The sequence below is a fragment of the Hemitrygon akajei genome, chromosome 27 (assembly GCF_048418815.1).
Source record: "Hemitrygon akajei chromosome 27, sHemAka1.3, whole genome shotgun sequence".
Taxonomy (NCBI): Eukaryota; Metazoa; Chordata; class Chondrichthyes; order Myliobatiformes; family Dasyatidae; genus Hemitrygon; species Hemitrygon akajei.
Window position 1 is genome coordinate 40028471 of NC_133150.1, and position 18553 is coordinate 40047023.

At 44.6% G+C, this 18553-nt stretch overlaps 1 protein-coding gene across 1 annotated transcript; it reads right to left on the reverse strand.

Moving 5' to 3' along the window:
- Positions 1-596: 596 nt before the first annotated feature.
- Positions 597-12501, reverse strand: LOC140717002 (uncharacterized). The gene is made up of 7 exons (XM_073030197.1): positions 12486-12501; positions 12125-12190; positions 9501-9821; positions 6338-6658; positions 3336-3491; positions 1450-1582; positions 597-768 (listed from the first exon to the last, which is right to left on the reverse strand). Exons 1-7 carry the CDS (start codon positions 12499-12501, stop codon positions 597-599), a joined length of 1185 nt encoding a protein of 394 aa, XP_072886298.1.
- Positions 12502-18553: the final 6052 nt, after the last annotated feature.

Genomic DNA, 18553 nt, shown 5'->3' on the forward strand with positions numbered 1-18553 from the left:
GTGCAGACCAACGAATACTCCTTTACCAGGATTTATTAGGGAGCACAAGGTCAACAGTCTTTCATAAACAGGAGGCAGGCACGAATCCGGAATGGCAGACGGAGGTCTTACCCGGGAAAGGCAGTCTGGCGAGGGCAGACGAGTCAGAGCGCACAGGCAAAAATCCAGAAACACAGAGTTCAGCAAAATCAGTGGCAGCAGTCACAATGGCAGGTCAGAGCTGGGACCAACTGGCAGAGAATGTGAGTCAAGGCAGGGTTTAAATGGACCGGGTAATGAGTGAAAACAGAAACAGGTGGGTGCTAGTGAGGAGATAAGTAGGTAATTGGTGAAAGTCCAATAAGGAAAGGGGCTGGGTCAAAACCCACATGGCCAGGTGAAAGGCAGAAATTAAGGAATGTCGTGGTCCAGGGCTATCAGCAGAGGCCCTTCAACTCTGTGTTCAGGCTGGATCCTTAACAACAGGAAAGGAATGGAGGGTTATGGGCTGAGTGTAAGTAGGTGGGACCAGGTGAGAGTAAGCGTTCGGCATGGACTAGAAGGGCCAAGATGGCCTGTTTCCGTGCTGTAATTGTTATATGGTTACTCATTCTCTGCTAGGGTTCCCGCAGTGTTGCTGAATATTCAGTGGAGTTCCGGACGTTAGCAGCCGACTCGGGGTAGAACGATAAGTCGCTGCGGGGGTTTTTTCTGAATGGACTCTGCGTCCTGGTGAAGGACGAGTTGACGATGAGAGACAACTCCGACAGCTTGGATTCCTTGATCTCCCTGGCCACCAGGTTGGACAATCACCTCCGAGAGCGCCATAGAGAGAGAACTGGTCATCCACCACCTTTGGCCACTTCTCGACGCTCTTTACCGCCTCCTGGCAGAACAAGCCTCTCTCCTCCTTCTGCACCCCCAGAAGCTCCCAGCCTTGCCATTTTGACTGCTCCGGGAGAGGAACCCATGCAGCTGGGGTGGATCCATCTTTCTCCCACTGAACGTCTCCGGAGAACGAGCGGGCGAGGGCCCATATTGTGGTCAGTCCAGCCACTTCCTTGCCACCTGCACCCTTTTGCCAAAAGGGAATGCTCACCAGTAACGGTGGTCCCTGGTGAGCCAGAGAATCTTCCCTTTCGTTCCCAGACCCTGGGTGCAGCTTCAAGCCACTCTGTGTTACAACCAACAGCCCTCGCCTCTGCTGGTGCTAGTGGACTCCGGTGCAGAGTGAAACTTCATGGATGAAAACCTAGTCCTCCAAGCCGGTATTCCTCGTGAGCCTCTGTGCACGCCCCGGGATGCCCGGGCACTGAACGGTAGACTCCTGCACTGAGTCATGCACTGCACTGAACCCCTGCTTCTCCTTCTCTCCGGAAACCATCGGAAACAGGTACGATTCAATTTAATTTCCTCTCCTCAAGCCCCTTTAGTTCTCGGCCACCTTGGCTAAGCCATCATAACCCCCACATCGACTGGTCCACCGAGAAGATAGTCAACTGGAGCTCGTTCTGCCTTTCCGCTTGCCTGCAATCAGCCCCTCCCCCAGTGGTGGTCACTGCGACTTTGTCCGCCTCTGAGCCCCATGACTTGTCCACCGTTCCTGTAGTATATCATGATCTCGGAGAGGTGTTTAGTAAGCAACAGGCCCTCTCTCTGCCTCCCCATTGCCCTTATGATTGCGCAATTGACCTTCTCCCCAGAGTCTCATTACCCACCAGTTGGCTGTACAAACTGTCCAGACCAGAATAAGCAGCTGTGGAGATGTACGTAAATGACTCCCTCATGGCTGGCATCATCTGACACTCATCTTCCCCTGTAGGTGCTGGTTTCTTCTTTGTGGGGAAGAAAGAAGCCTCACTATGCCCAAGCATTGTCTACAGTGACCTGAACAACATTACCATAAAGAATAAGTATCCCCTGCCCCTTTTCAACTCTGCATTCGAGCCCCTTCTTGGAGCCACAGTATTCTCTAAATTAGACTTGCGGAATGCCTATCACCTGGTCAGGATACATTAGCGAGATGAATGGAAGACAGCCTTTAACAACCCCTCGGTCATTTTGAATACCTTGTGATGCCTTTTGGCCTAACCAGTGCTCCCGCGGTGTTCCAGGCTCTGTTCAACGACGTCCTTAGGGACTTTATCAATCGATTTGTTTTCGTTTATCTGGACAATATCTTAATCTTCTCCCGTAACTTCCAGGTGCACACCCATCATATCTGCCAGGTTCTTCAGAGGCTTTTGGATAACAAACTATTTGTTAAGGCCGCGAAGTGTGATTTCCATGCCCACTCCATCAGTTTCCTGGGGTACATCATTGAGAGTAGGCATGTGAGTGCGGATCCCAAACCTACGACGTTTAAACAACTCCAGCGATTTCTGGGATTCACCAGTTTCTACTGTCACTTCATTAGGGACTATAGCCGGGTGGCAGCACCCCTTACTCATCTCACCTCTCCTGCGACCCTCTTCCACTGGAACACCGAAGTGGACTCAGCCTTCTCAGAGCTTAAGAGGTGTTTCACCTCCGCTCCCATCCAGGTCCAACCTGACCCACCTCACCAATTCATAGATGAAATGGACGCCTCTGACACTGGGGTGGGGGTGGTCCTCTCAATGCTCTGTCCCAGACCAAAAGCTCCATCCCTGCGCCTTCTTCTCTCGCTGTCTATCCCCCGCTGAACGGAACTACGACATTGGGAACCGTTAGTTGCTGGCCGTCAAATTCACCTTGGAAGAGTGGAGGCACTGGCTGGAGGGAGCAGAACACCCATTCATCGTTTGGACAGATCATAAGAACCTGGCATATATTCAGACAGCTAAATGCCTCAATTCCCGCCAAGCCCGTTGGGCACTGTTTTATATCCACTTCAATTTCACCCTCACCTACCATCCTGGTTCCAAGAACTTGAAGCCAGATCCTCTCTCTCGTCAGTACGTCTCCAAGGAGGACCCTTCCAATCCTGATACCATTCTTCCATCATCCTGGGTTGTGGCTGCCCTCACATGGGAGATCGAGTCCATAGTTAGAGAGGCCCAATGGACTCAACATGACCCAGGCAATGCCCCCCCCCCCCCCCCCCCCCCCCCAGGTTCTCCAGTGGGGGCATACTTCCCGGTTTGCCTGCCATCCTGGAATTGGTCGAGCCCTGTCCTTTTTGAAGCGACATTTCTGGTGGCCACCATAGATGCTGACAATCGCTCCATCTCCGCCTGTACTGTGTGTGCCTGTGGAAAGGAAATCCCTTTGGCCACCTGCTGGGCTGCTTCGTCCCCTACCGGTCCCTGGCCATCCTTGGTCCCACATAGCTCTCGATTTTGTCACAGGACTACCCCCTTCATGTGGTAACTCACCGTGGTGGACCGTTTTTCCAAAGCCCTTCCCAAACTCCCTACGGCCCGTGAAACTGCTGACTTCCTTGTCCAACATGTCTTCCGCCTTCATGGAATTCCCTCTGACATCGTTTCTGACCGGAGCCCCCAATTCATCTCCCAAGTCTGGAGATCCTTCTGTCAAGCCCTTGGAGCTTCAGTAAGTATGTCTTCCAGTTTCCATCCACAGACTAATGGTCAGATGGAGCTAGCCAATCAGGAATTGGAAGCAGCACTGCGCTGCATTTCCGTCAGTAACCCGTCATCCTGGAGCACACATCTCACTTGAATTGAGTATGCCCACAACTCCCTGACTAGCACCACCACCGGTATGTCCCCTTTTGAATGTTCCCTAGGCTATCAACCCCCTCTTTCTCCTGCCCGAAGACGACATCGCTGTGCCTTCAGTTCAGGCCCATCTCCGCCGGTGCCGCAAGGTCTGGAGGGATGCTCGCTCGGCCCTACTCTGCTCCGCTGACCACAACCGGAGTATCACCAATCGCACTCGGATTCCAGTATCTGCCTCTGATGTTATATGTAATATTTGTTTACATATTTTTATTATTTGCACGATTTGTCATCTTTTGCACATTGGTTGTTTTTCATTCTTTGTTGTGTGTGGTTTTACATGGATTCTATTGTGTTACTTTATTTTGTTGGCAAAGGTATGGCGGATAATCACTGTCTTTATTCCAGGGTAGGGGTGTCGAAAACTAGAGACCCTCAGCTCAAGGAGTGAGGGGAAATTCTCAGAGAGCCTGGAGGGACAGTGTTTTCCACACAGAGCAGTGTGTGCATGGAAAAATTGCCGGAGGAAGTGCTGGAGATGGGTACAAATACACTATTTAAAATACATTTGGACAAGTTCATGTACAGGAAAGTTTTAGAAGGATAAAGGCCAATTGCAGGGAAATGGGAGAAGCTCAGGAAGACACTGTGGTCAGCATGGACGATTTGGGGTGAAGCTCCTGTACCCATAACCTGTAACTCTCTGACTCTGCAGCATCCTCTCTAAACTGGAACACACTTTTGAAAGGTTAAATTCAGAATTCTATTTCATTGCATAGATGTGATAGCTTATGGAATCACAGCCAATCAGATTGGACTTCAATTTCCAAATTCAAAGTTCAAGCTACATTTGTTATTAAGAAAATTATACCATGTACAACCTTGAGATTTACCTCCCTCCAGGCAACCATAGAAGAAAAAAAAACAATCAAACACATTTTTAAAAAAGACTGTCAAACACACAATATGCAGTAAAAAGAGCAAATCAAAGTAGGAAATTCCATTTGGAATTGAAATTCATAATATTCAAATTCAAATTCAAATTCATAAAATTCAAATTCAAATTCATACATTGCCACAGGCAAGAAGCCAGTCATCATTCTAACCAATTCAGGAGCCCGTTAATTGCAAGCCGCAGCTTCAGTTCAATGTAAAGAAATATAAACCTCGGGATGCAGCAAGCTGCACACCGGCCCATCCCTCACCTTGGACTGGCATTCCTTTAGTGTTTTAAAAGGGATTTGAAGGTTTATTTTCCTTGTTGTAATCATGAAATACAACAGCCATATTGTACATAAACTCAAACAGAAGGAATGGATTCCCTGCTCATATCTCAAAGTGAGTGAGGTTTCTTATTCAACAACCAGAAACTCAATTTCAGCAATTAGTAATTTACTTGGGCTGCTCAGATATTCAAAAGTTAGAGATAACCCAAGACAGTGAGACCATAAGACATAGGAGGAGAATTTGGTGATTTGGCCCATACAGTCTGCTCCATTATTCCATCAAGGCTGATTTATTACCCCATTCAGTTGCATTCTCCTGATTTCTCCCCATAATCTTTGATGCCTTTCCTAATCAATAAACTATTAAGCTACACTTTAATTATACCCAATGACTTGGCCTCAAAAGCCATGTATGGTATCAAATTCCACAGATTCATCACACCCTGGCTACTGAAATTCCTCCTCATCTCTGTTCTAAATGAATGGAGTCTGTACATCCTCCATGTGGAATGTATGTGGTCTCCCTGTGTGGTCCTCTTTCCTCCCACAGTCCAAAGACAGACTGATTAGGTGAATTGGTCTTTGCAGATTGCCCTGTTATTAAGTTACAGTTAATTGGGTTTGTCAAGGGTTCCTTTGGTGTTGTGACCTACTCTTTACTTTATCAGGAAAGAAATTAAATAAAGGGATGTCCTTGCATTCTGAGGCTGATTTTTCAGGCATGATTTCCCCATAAGGAAACCATATTTGATCATATACCTTCAAGTATCCCAAAATCTTATTCATAATAACGGACTCCAATACCTTCCCAACCACTGATGTCTTGCAAACTGGTCGACAATTTCCTCTCTTTTGCCTCTCTCCTTTCTTATGGAGTGGGCTGATATTAACAATTTTCCAGTCCTTTGAACATTCCAAACTCTAGTTATTCTTGAAAGGTCACCACTAATGCCTCCACAATTTCTTTATATAACTTTTTCAGTGCCTTGGGGTGTAGACCTTCTGGTCCAAGTGACTTATCTATCTACAGATCTCTCAGCTTCCCAAGCATGTTCTGCTTAGTAATAGCAACCACACTCACTCCTGCCCACGGACATTGCCAAAATTCTGTCATTCCCACCAATATTTTCAATATTAGAAGTCGTTCCTTTCGCTTTTATGAGAGTGTCACTGTCTCACAACTCAACACTTATTCTAGTCTTTCCAAACCATAAAGAGAAGTATGAATGGAATGCTTTCAATTTCTCTGGGTGTGCAAGTCCAACTATGTTTGAGATGCTCCACATCTTCCAGGAGGAAGTACCAGACTTAACTGTTCACTGCACTTTATTTCTACCCCATGGGGGCTGCAATGTGCAGCTTATACAAATGCAAAGAATTTCCTTACCATCACTAGAAGTATAAGAGCAGCAGTAACAGAGAAACAAAAATAAATATTTAAATGTATCCTCCCTTGAAATTAGAACTTACTAGTGCCATTGATTTCGGTCACATAACTGCAGATCCCTCTGTTGTTGAAGACTGTCACATTAACCATTGTACTGGATCTTGCTCCCAGCCGATTCGAGGCTTTGCAGTAATATTGATGGTGCTGGTGGTTGAAGGATTGACAACGTAGAGTCAGTTCATTGGTATCCGAGATCGTTGGATGCTCAGATGAGGTTTGTTCATACCAACTGTACTGAATGGGAAGGGATCCCTGGGAGGACTCACAGGAAACTGACACTGAGCCCCCGAGACGCGAGACATTTGCTGGTGACAGATATCGAAGCACAGGAACAGACACAGGTTCTGTGGGAAAGAATTAAAAATTCAGACACTGAAAGAACATCTGTAAATCACTTATCTGCCATTTTATTAGGTATAAATGTTCACCTGGTCATTAATGCAAATATCACTGGTACGTTTCATTGAGACAGGGAAAGGATGGTATGGTACAGGAACCATAGTGTACAAAGCCAATTGAAAACCTAGTCAAGAAAAAAAGAAATGCTTATCAAAGGTTCAAAAAACTAGGTAATGATAGAGATCTGGAAAATTATAAGGCTATCAGGAACGAGTTTAGAAATGAAATTAGGAGAGCCAGAAGGGGCCATGAGAAGGCCTTGGTGAGCAGGATTAAGGAAAACACCAAGGCATTCTGCAAGTATGTGAAGAGCAAGAGGACCAATCAAGTGCGACAGTGAAAAGGTGTTTTTGGAATCGGAGGAGGTAGTGGAGGTACTTAATGAATACATTGCTTCAGTATTACCTACGGAAAAGGATCTTGGCGATTGTACTGATGACTTACAGCGAACTGAACGCCTTCAGCATGTAGATATTAATGAAGATGATGTGCTGGAGCTTTTGGAAAGCATCAAGGTGGATAAGCCACTGGGACTGAGTGAGATGTACCCCAGGTTACTGTGTGAGGCAAGGGAGGAGATTGCTGAGCATTTGATGATGAGGGGAGAGGTTCCGGAGGATTGGAGGGCTGTGGATGCTGTTCCCTTATTCAAGAAAGGGAGTAGAGATAGCCCAGGAAATTATAGACCTCTGAATCTTACTTCTGTGGTTGGTAAGTTGATGTTAAAGATCCTGAGAGGCAGGACTTAAATAGACATTTGGAGAGACATAATATGATTAAGAATAGTCAGCATGGCTTTGTCAAAGGCAGGTCATGCCTAACGAGCCTGACTGAATTTTTTGAGGATGTGACTAAACACATTGATGAAGATAGAGCAGTAGATGTAGTGTATATGGATTTCAGCAAGGCATCTGACAAGTTACCCCATGCAGGGCTTATTGAGAAAGTAAGGAGGCATGGGATCCAAGGGGACATTGCTTTGTGGATCCAGAACTGGCATGCCCACAAAAGGCAAAGAGTAGTTGTAGACAGGTCATATTTTGAATGAAGGTTGGTGACCAGTGGTGTTCCGCAGGGATGTGCTCTGGGACCCCTCCTCTTTGTGATTTTTTATAAATGACTTGGATGAGGAAGTGGAAGGATGGGTTAGTAAATTTGCTGATGACACAAAGTTTGGGGGTGTTGTGGATAGTGTGGAGGGCTGTCAGAGGTTACAGCGGGACATCGATAGGCTGAAAAACTGGGCTGAGAATTGGCAGATGGAGTTCAACCCAGATTAGTATGAGGTGATTCATTTTGGTAGGTCAAATATGATGGTAGAATATAGTATTAATGGTAAAACTATTGGCAGTGTGGAGGATCAGAGGGATCTTGGGGTCTGATTCCATAGGACACTCAAAGCTGCTTCATGGGTTGGCTGTGTGGTTAAGAAGGCATTGGGTATTGGCCTTCAACAATCATGTGATTGAGTTCAAGAGCCAAGTGGTAATGTTACAGCTATCTAGGTCCCTGGTCAGACTCCACTTGGGAGTACTGTGCTCATTCTGGTCACCTCACTACAGGAAGGATATAGAAACCATAGAAAGGGTGCAGAGGAGATTTATAAGGATGTTGCCTGGATTGGCGAGCATGCCTTCTGAGAATAGGTTGAGTGAACTTGGCGTTTTCTCCTTTGATTGGCAGAGAATGAGAGGCAACCTGATAAAAGTGTATAAGATGATGACAGGCATTGATTGTGTGGATAGACAGAAGCTTTTTCCCAGGGCTGCAATGACTAACATTATAGGGCATAGTCTTAAGGTGCTTGGAAGGAGGTACAGAGGAGATGTCAGGGTTAAGTTTTTTATACAGAGAGTGGTGAGTGCATGGAATGATCTGCCAACAATGCTGGTGGAGGCAGATATGATAGGGTCTTTTAAGAGACTCCTGGATAGGTCCATGGAGCTTAGAAAAATAGAGTTAAGCTGTTATTGGTTAGCTGAGGTAATTTCTAAAGTAAGTACATGTTCAGCATAGCATTGTGGGCCAAAGGGCATGTATTGTGTTGTAGGATTTTCTATGTTTCCATCTAATGTGCTAATCATGTGGCAGCATCTCAGCCTATAAAAGCATGCAGACCTGCTCAGGAGGTTCCGTCGTTGTTTAGGCCAAACATCAGAATGAGAAGGTAATGTGATCTGAGTGACTTTGACCATGCTGGCACCAGATGGAGTAGCTTAAATATCTCAAGAACTACTGATCTCCTGGGATTTACATACTCAACGGTCTCTAGATTTTACCAGAAATGGTACGAACAACATGAAAAAACATCTAGAGAGCAGCAATTCTGTGAACAAAAGTGCCTTGTTAATGAGAGATGTGAGAGGAGAATGGACAGACTGGTTCATGCAGACAGATAGGTGACAGGAATTCAGATAACCAGGCATTATGACTGCAGTGTGCTGACGAGCATCTGAAAGTGCAGGTCGAACTTCAAAGTGGATGGGCCACAGAAGCAAAGGACCATGAACATACACTCAGTGGCCACTTTATTATGTGTAGGTTGGGACCTAATTAAAGTGGTCACTAATTGTTGAAAGGCAGCAACTTGTGAGATACTGTACATCACAAGTATGGTGGCTTTCAGGAGAGATTGAAGTTATTACTATGCTCAGTGACCTGCCTTACGGAGGGAAACATTTGGCACTGATATGAATGCAGAGATAGTGAGAGATGGACAGAGTCTGGACAAAGATCATGAGACACTTACTTTATGGAAGGCACAAAGTCAATCCCTGAGAAACCTACCATCAGGTACTTGTAGATATAAATTAAATCTTGGATCTGTATCTGCTGTTTTAATTCCACAGCTGTACCATCCTGTATCTCCAGAGCGAAGATCCTCCATAGTAACAGTAAATATTCCCCGTTCCGGGTTATCTGTGATTGACACTCGTCCACTCCGTCCGTGTTGCCCTTTTGTTTCCACTAAAACTGAACATTGGATAGTCCATCCATGGCACCAATACTTTGTGTCTGAGCGGTACTTTTCTTCATAGTGACAATCGATTGTGATCGCTCTTCCCACAACTGCTCTTACATTTTTCTTTGCCGACAATGCACCTGAAACTGAGGGAGCCATTTTTAGATTTGAGGGGAATGGACCAACTTAATGCAACCCAGGGCAGTACTGAGAGAGAGCGGCAGTGTTGAACTTTCAATTACCCCAAACATGTTGGCCTTTCAAATGGTGTGTGTGTGTGTGTGTGTGTGTGTGTGTGTGTGTGTGTGTGTGTGTGTGTGTGTGTGTGTGTGTGTGTGTGTGTGTGTGTGTGTGTGTGTGTGTGTGTGTGTGTGTGTGTGTGTGTGTGTGCGTAGACAATTTTATAAACTTCACTGAGAAACCCCTCATGATGTCTGAAACTGTGCCCTTTGGATCTGGTCATTGGTACTTTAGTGTCTAGAAATCTATGTGTCATTTCAATAACTGTTAGGGTACACTTAGCGCTTAAATCCAATGTATTATACCTGGAATTATAAAAAGATGTATCTTTGGAGACAAGAATTGACTGCAGTTGCCTGCCCACAATGGGTAAATTTGGAATGCAAATCTGTACAAGGCTTTTCATTGTTTTCAATCTTAGGATCTTTGCTTCCTTTTTATTTATCTAAATTGAATAAACAAATAACAAATCCTATAGTCAAATATACGTTGCGAATTTGGTTTCAATTTCGTAAATTTTTTGGTTTGAATAAGTTTATTTTATCATGCCCTATAATATCTAACTATTCTTTTCGGCCCTCTTTTATGGATCAAGCTTTTCTCTTATGGAAAAAAAAAGGTATAACATGTTTTCGTGATTTGCTTTTAGATGATAGTGTTATGTCCTTTGAACAGCTATCTAATAAATATAATTTACCTAAAACCCATTTTTTTAGATATTTGCAAGTTAGAAATTTTTTGTATAATGAGTTAAAGACTTTTCCGAAATTATGTCCATTGGACATTACCGAAAGAATTTTAGCTCTGAACCCTTGCCAAAAGGGTTTAGTAGCTATTATTTATAATATGATCATGAAAATACAGCCAGAAGCATCAGAAAAAATTAAGAAGGAATGGGAAGAAGAACTTCATTGTCTTATATCCGCTGAACAGTGGGAGAAAATTTTACTATTAGTCAATTCATCCTCTATTTGTGCAAAACATGCCCTAATACAATTTAAGGTTGTACATAGAGCTCATATGTCTAAGGATAAACTTGCTAGATTTTACTCTTATGTTAATCCAACCTGTGACAGATGTCATTCTGATGTTGCTTCATTGACCCATATGTTTTGGTCTTGCCCTTGTTTACAAAATTACTGGAAAGATATTTTCAGTATTATTTCAAGAGCTCTGAATATCAATTTCCAACCGCATCCTTTTACTGCAATTTTTGGTTTACCAATGGTAGATAATAGTCGTTTATCCTCTTCATCTCGACGATTGATTGCGTTTGTTACATTAATGGCTAGAAGATCTATTTTATTGAACTGGAAAGAAATTAATCCTCCAACTATATTTCAGTGGTTCTCTCAAACTATCTCTTGTTTGAGTTTAGAAAAAATTAGAAGTGTTGTTTTTGATCCTTCAGTTAAATTTGAAGAAACTTGGAGACCATTTATTCAACATTTTCATTTGAGTTAAATTGTCTTTTCCTAAACCTCACTTTGATTATTCTTAATTATTTGGATGGAGGTTCGGAGTTATTGGCACTACTGTATGTACTTAACATTATGCAATGGCCCATGTTGGTTAGTTTTTTTTTTCTTTCTCTTTTTTTTGTTTTTTTTCTTTTTGTCTCTTTTGTTCATAAATACTTTGAGTTTGGGAGGCTATATATACTGATTATTATATATTTGAATGTCTACTTAAACTATTAATTATGTACTCTCAAACACTTTGTATTCATGTTTCATTTATGTTTGTTTAAAAAATTAATAAAAAGATTTAAAAAGAAAGAAAGAAAGAAAGATGTATCAATAATAATAATAATATTCTCCCACACACCTGGCTCCACACTGTTCCTCTTTTCTCCTTATCTGCTCCCACCTCTCACCCACCTCCAAACTCCATCCCTTTACATTCCTATTCAATTTGCCTGTTGTACTTCACCCCTCCTCGGCCCCAACTACCTTGTGGACCCAGTTTCACACCTGCCCCTCTCCTGCTGATATCCTCTCGCTCTCCACTCACACTTGATGCAGAGTCTCGACCCAAACCATTGACATTTCCCCTCCCTCTGACCCACTGAGTTCCTCCAGGAGTTACTCTGAACTCCAGTTTTCGACACCTTTAGTGTCCATAGGTATTTAAGCACAGTTGTGGAAACAGTGTATGGTCCCCAAACCAACACTGATTATGCGGTTGTCCAGTGCTGTCTGTAACTCACCAGGTAGGAAACCAATCAGGAGAATCAATGGCCACAGCATTTTATTCACAGAGACACAGTCAGGACCTGTTTGTCCTCAGAGAGAAATGTCTGAAATAAAAATAAGGAAGAAGGCAGCAGGAAGCTTGATCAAAAAAAACTATAGTAACACAATTGGAGCATGGTACATGACAATCTGAACAACTTTTAGTTATATTTAGCAGGACAAGAACATTTAAACAATTCTCAAAGACTGAATGAAATGCTGAGATGTGTTAAAGTATTAGACACAAGCAACAGTAAATGTTCTCATCTGAAATACAAATAAATAACTGGAGGTGTTCTGAAGCAGGGAATTAATCTGAAATATTGACCATCTGACTCCTGAAGTGCGTCATTAGGGAAAGTGTTCATGGTGAAAAGTTAATGATGGAAAGAGAAAGAGCCCATGTTAAGTGTTGTGGGAGTGAGTAGTAAGTTTGATGGCTCTGGGCCTGTACTCACTGGAGATTAGAAGAATGAGGGGGATCTCTTTGAAACTTATTGAATATTGAAAGGACAAGAGAGAGTGGATGTGGAGAGGATGTGATGGGAAGTTCTAGGATCAGAGGGCACAGTCTCTGACTATAAGCACATTCCTTTAGAACAGAGATGAGGACGAATTCATTGAGCTGGAGAATGGTGAATCTGTCAAATTTACTGCCACAGATGGCTGTGGAGGTCAATTCACTGAGTATATTTGAAGTGGAGATTGATAAGTTCTTGAATAGTAAGGACATCGAAGATTATGGGGAGAAGGCAGGGGAATAAGGTTGAAAGAGAAAATAAATCAGCCACGATGGAATGGTGGAATAGACTCAATAGGAAGAATGACATAATTCTTCTCCTTTGTCTTCTATGTCTTATGGTCTTCTAATACAGGTAATAATCTGCTGAACCTGTTCTGGAATCCTTCTAATGTTTCTACATCCTTCTTGCTATGCTGAAAACACTACACACCAACCTCAAGTGTGTCCTAACCATATTTTTATACATTTGCAACATGAATTCTCATATGCACAATGCTGGTCCATTGCCATAAACTCTTTATCAGCTACTTTACCATCTCCTCCTGTTCCAAATTTCAGAGTAATGGACTTACACTCCAATATTTGTACATCAGAGGGCACAATTTTACGGTGCTTGGAAATAGGTACAGAGGAGATGTCAGGGGTAAGTTATTTTACACAGCGAGTGGTGAGTGCATGTAATGGGCTGCCAGCAATGGTGGTGGAGGCAGATATGATAGCTTCTTTTAAGAGACACCTGGATAGGTAAATGGAGCTCAGAAAAATAGAGGGCTATGGGTAACCCTAGGTAATTTCTATAGTAAGGAAATGTTCTGCACAGCTTTGTGGGCCAAACAGCCTGTATTGTGCTGTAGGCTTTCTATGATTCTGGAACAACACACACAAAATGCTGGTGGAACACAGCAGGCCAGGCAGCATTTATAGGGAGAAGCGCTGTTGACGTTTCGGTCCGAGACCCTTTGTCAGGACTAACCGAAAGGAAAGATAGTAAGAAATTTGGAAGTAGTGGGGGGAGGGGAAAATGCGAAATGATAGGAGAAGACCGGAGGGGGTGGGATGAAGCTAAGAGCTGGAAAGGTGATTGGCGAAAGTGATACAGAGCTGGAGAAGGGAAAGGCTCATGGGACGGTGGCCTCAGGAGAAAGAAAGGAGGTGGGGGGAAGCACCAGAGGGAGATGGAGAACAGGCAAACAACTAAATATGTCAGGGATGGGGTAAGAAGGGGAGGAGGGGCATTATCGGAAGTTAGAGAAGTCAATGTTCATGCCATCAGGTTGGAGGTGTTGTTCCTCCAACCTGAGTTTGGATTCATTTTGACAGTAGAGGAGACCATGGATAGACATATCAGAATGGGAATGGGACGTGGAATTAAAATGTGTGGCCACTGGGAGACCCTGCTTTTTCTGGCGGACCGAGCATAGGTGTTCAGCGAAATGGTCTCCCAGTCTGCGTCGGGTCTCACCAATATATAAAATGCCACACCGGGAGCACCGGACGCAGTATACCACACCAGCCGACTCACAGGTGAAGTGTCGCCTCACCTGGAAGGACTGTCTGGGGCCCTGAATGGTGGTGAGGGAGGAAGTGTAAGGGCAGGTGTAGCACTTGTTCCGCTTGCAATGATAAGTGCCAGGAGGATCGGTGGGTAGGGATCGGGGGGACGAATGGACAAGGGAGTCGGGTAGGGAGCGATCCCTGCGGAAAGCAGAAAGGGGGGGAGGGAAAAATGTGTTTGGTAGTGGGATCCTGTTGGAGGTGGCGGAAGTTACGGAGAATTATACGTTGGACCTGGAGGCTGGTGGGGTGGTAGGTAAGGACAAGGTGAACCCTATCCCGAGTGTGGTGGCGGGTGGATGGGGTGAGGGCAGATGTGTGGGAAATGGGAGAGATGCGTTTGAGAGCAGAGTTGATGGTGGACGAAGGGAAGCCCCTTTGTTTAAAAAAGGAAGACATCTCCTTCGTCCTGGAATGAAAAGCCTCATCCTGAGAGCAGATGCAGCAGAGACGGAGGAATTGTGAGAAGGGGATAGCATTTTTGCAAGAGACAGGGTGGGAAGAGGAATAGTTCAGGTAGCTGTGAGAGTCTGTAGGCTTATAGTAGATATCAGTAGATAGGCCATCTCCAGAGATGGAGACAGAAAGATCAAGAAAGGGGAGGGAGGTGTCGGCAATGGACCAGGTAAATTTGAGGGCAGGGTGAAAGTTGGAGGCAAAGTTAATGAAGTCGACGAGCTCAGCATGCGGGCAAGAGGCAGCGTCAATGCAGCCGTCGATGTAGCGAAGGAAAAGAGGGGGAGGGATACCGGAATAGACTTGGAACATGGACTGTTCCACAAAGCCAACAAAAAGGCAGACATAATTGGGGACCATATGGGTGCCCATGGCTACACCCTTGGTTTGGAGGAAGTGGGAGGAGCCAAAGGAGAAATTATTGAGAGTAAGAACTAATTCCGCTAGACAGAGGAGAGTAGTGGTAGAGGGGAATTGGTTAGGTCTGGAATCCAAAAAAAAGCAAAGAGCTTCAAGACCATCTTGGTGGGGGATGGAGGTATATAGGGACTGGACGTCCATGGTGAAAATAAGATGGTGGGGGCCAGGGAACTTAAAATCATTGAAAAAATTCAAAGAATGAGAAGTGTCACGAACATTGGTGGGAAGAGATTGAACAAGTGGGGATAAGACAGTGTCAAGGTATGCAGAAATGAGTTCAGTGGGGCAGGAGCAAGCTGAGACAATAGGTCTACCTGGACAGGTAGGTTTGTGGATCTTGGGTAGGAGGTAGAAACAGGAAGTGCGGGGTGTCGGAACTCTGAGGTTGGTGGCAGTGGATGGGAGATCCCCAGAGCTGATAAGGTTGGTGATGGCCCCCACCGTCTTATCTTCTCCCTATAGATGCTGCCTGGCCTTCTGTGTTCCACCAGCATTTTGTGTGTTGTTGTTTGAATTTCCAGCATCTGCAGATTTCCTCATCTATGATTCTGGATCTTGCTTTGGCGCCCCTTGCACCCATGACACACCCTTTTCTCATTGTTACCATCAGCTAGGAGATACAGAAGCCTGAAGACACACGCTCAGTGATTCAGGAACAGCTTCTTCCCCTCTGCCATCCGATTCCTAAATGGACATTGAATGTGTGAAGACTATCTCACTTTTTAAAAATATTTTATTTATGTTTTTGCACAAATTTTAATCTATTCAGTAGATGTAAACGGAAGGTTATTTATTTAATTATTTTTTCTCTTTTTCCATATTATGTATTGCATTGAACTGCTGCTGCTAAGTCAACAAATTTCAGGACACATGCGGTGATAATAAACCTGATTCTGATTTTGATTCTGATAGTTCGATCTTTGTTCAAGGAGCAAAGTAGGAAATAGGTGTGATGTATAAAGGCTTTTCATGCAAACTCAGCATACGGTACTTCACTTCATTCCCTGTCCTCTCTGAAGGCTGTGTCTGCTCTTTGAAGGAAACTTTAAAGTTCAGCTCTTCTGAATTCTATTCCACCTGTTGGTGCAATTTCAAAGGCTCTGATGGAATTGCACTTTGCTATGGTTAAATGTGAGGAGAAGAGAGTTTCAGTACAAGTGATAACAATTCTCACATGTCATACATATACAGAATCAGAATCTGAATTTGTTTTAATATCTCCAACATACAGTATGTCATGAAATTAAATGTAGCAGTCCTAAACGGGAATATTTGATAATTACCATTGGAGCTCCACACAGAGTCACCACTTCTTGGAGTGATCTTGAATTTTAACTGAACTATGTTAATTCTTCAACCTTGATTTCATTGTAAGCACAAGAAAATCTGCAGATGCTGGAAATCCAAACCAACACACAGAAAATGCTGGAGGGAACTCAGCAAGTCAGGAAGCATCTGTGGAAATGAATAGATAGTCGACATTTCAGGCCGAGGCTCTTATTCAGGTCTGAGAAGAAAGTGAGAAGCTGTCTGAATCAAAAGATGGGGGAGGAGAGGAAGGCTATCTGGAAAGTGATCGATGATGTCAGCTGGATGGAAACAGTTGTAAAGGCTGTAAAAGGAGAAAGCTGACAGGAGAGGAAAGTGGACCATAGGAGTAAAAGGAGGAGGGGCCCAGGGAGAAGTACCAGGCTGGTGAGAACTGGTAAAAGAAGGGCCTCAGACTGAAACCTTGACTATCTATTCATTTAAAGTAATTCTAAGTAAAACTAAATTCATAATATTTGGAAACCATGTACCAAACTTATATCGTAAACTTAGAATAAATGATGTTGAAATTGATAAGACAATAGACAATAGGTGCAGCACCGCCATTCTATGTGATCATGGCTGATCATCCACTGTTAGGGTCCGGTCCTGAATCCACCTTCTGGGCCTTGCTCCGGTCCGCGGACTCCAGACTCCGGGCCTTGCAGCCAGCCCTCCTGTCACCCGGAGCCATTGGATTATCTTGGCTCAAGGTGGTACAACTGTCGCCTATTAGGGGGCAGGTGTTTATAAGGGGTTCGGGGACTGAGCCTAGTTGTGGGGTTGTCCTGCTCTGAAGCTGGTTTAACCTGCTCTGTACCTGGACTGTCAGCTCTGAATCCTGTTCTGCCCTGGTTGCTGGCCTGTTCTGTCCAGCTGGTCTTGTTCCCCTGCTTCTCTCATGTGTGCTAGTCCCACTGTTCTGCCTTATTTGCCTTGCCTGTGCTGTCATGCTGTCGGTTGCCTTTCCCAATTTACTGGTGTATCACGGTAGTCCTGCTGCTCACCCTGGACCCAGCTTCCTTCTGATCCCTTGCCTCTGTTGGGCAGGTCTGGCTGGATTGCCGCTACCTGGCTGAGGTTCTGCCCTTTCCACCCATTGCTCCCTAAGGATTGTGCCCTGCACCTGCCCAGGCCTCCGCGTTTCTGCCTGGGAGATGGCCCTGCCTGGGATCCATGCCACCTGCCCTGAGGACTCCTACCCTTTCCTCCCCTCGTTTCCCATGGGTCCTCCTGCCTCGTCTGAATGCTGGGGTCCTCCCGCCTCACCAGACCTCCCGGATCCAGCCCCGCCTGCATTACCCCTTGCATGCCATGGCATCCCCCTCCTGTCCTACCCCTAGTACTTCAGTTCCTGCGTCCTGCATTTGGGTCCAATCCTGTCCCCGTTCCTGACATCCACAAACAGTACCCCGTTCCTGCCTTCTCCTCCATATTCCTTGACTCCGCTATCTTTAAGAGCTCTATCTAACTCTTTCTTGAAAGCATCCAGAGAATTGGCCTCCACTGCCTTCTGAGGCGGAGCATTCCATAGATCCACAACTCTCTGGGTGAAAAAGTTTTTCCTCAACTCTGTTCTAAATGGCCTACCCCTTATTTTTAAACTGTGCCCTCTGGTGCTGGACTCCCCCAACATCGGGAACATTTTTCCTGCCCCTAGCGTGTCCAATCCCGTAATAATCTTATATATTTGAATCAGATCCCCTCTCATCCTTCTAAATTCCAGTCGCTCCAATCTTTCAACTTAAAACAGTCCCGCCATCCTGGGAATAAACTTTTAAGTGACCTCCATTTCTCTATTACATCCTTCCCATAAAACAAATTGTCCCATTCCACTCCTTCTAAATCCTTTCGCATCGCCTCAAAGTTAGCCTTTCTCTAATCAAAAATCTCAACCCTGGGTCCAGTCCTATCCTTCTCCATAATTATATTGAAACTATTGGCATTGTGATCACTAGTCCCGAAGTGCTCTCCAACAGATACCTCCATCACCTGACATATCTCATTCCCTAACAGGAGATCCAAATACTGCCCATTTCTCTAGTTGGTACCTCTATGTATTGCTGCAAAAAACTATCCTGCACACATTTTACAAACTCCAAACCATCCTTCCCTTTTACAGTATGGGCTTCCCAGATTATGT

What these genes read in the sequence shown, in the direction of transcription:
- LOC140717002 (XM_073030197.1), bottom strand. An exon ending in CCTGATTGGTTTCCTACCTG is followed by an intron (nt 9,822 to 12,124) that starts GTGAGTTACAGA and finishes TGGCTCCCTCAG; the next exon opens with TTTCAGGTGCATTGTCGGCA. An exon ending in TGGAAAAACGGTCCACCACG is followed by an intron (nt 1,583 to 3,335) that starts GTGAGTTACCAC and finishes GATATACTACAG; the next exon opens with GAACGGTGGACAAGTCATGG.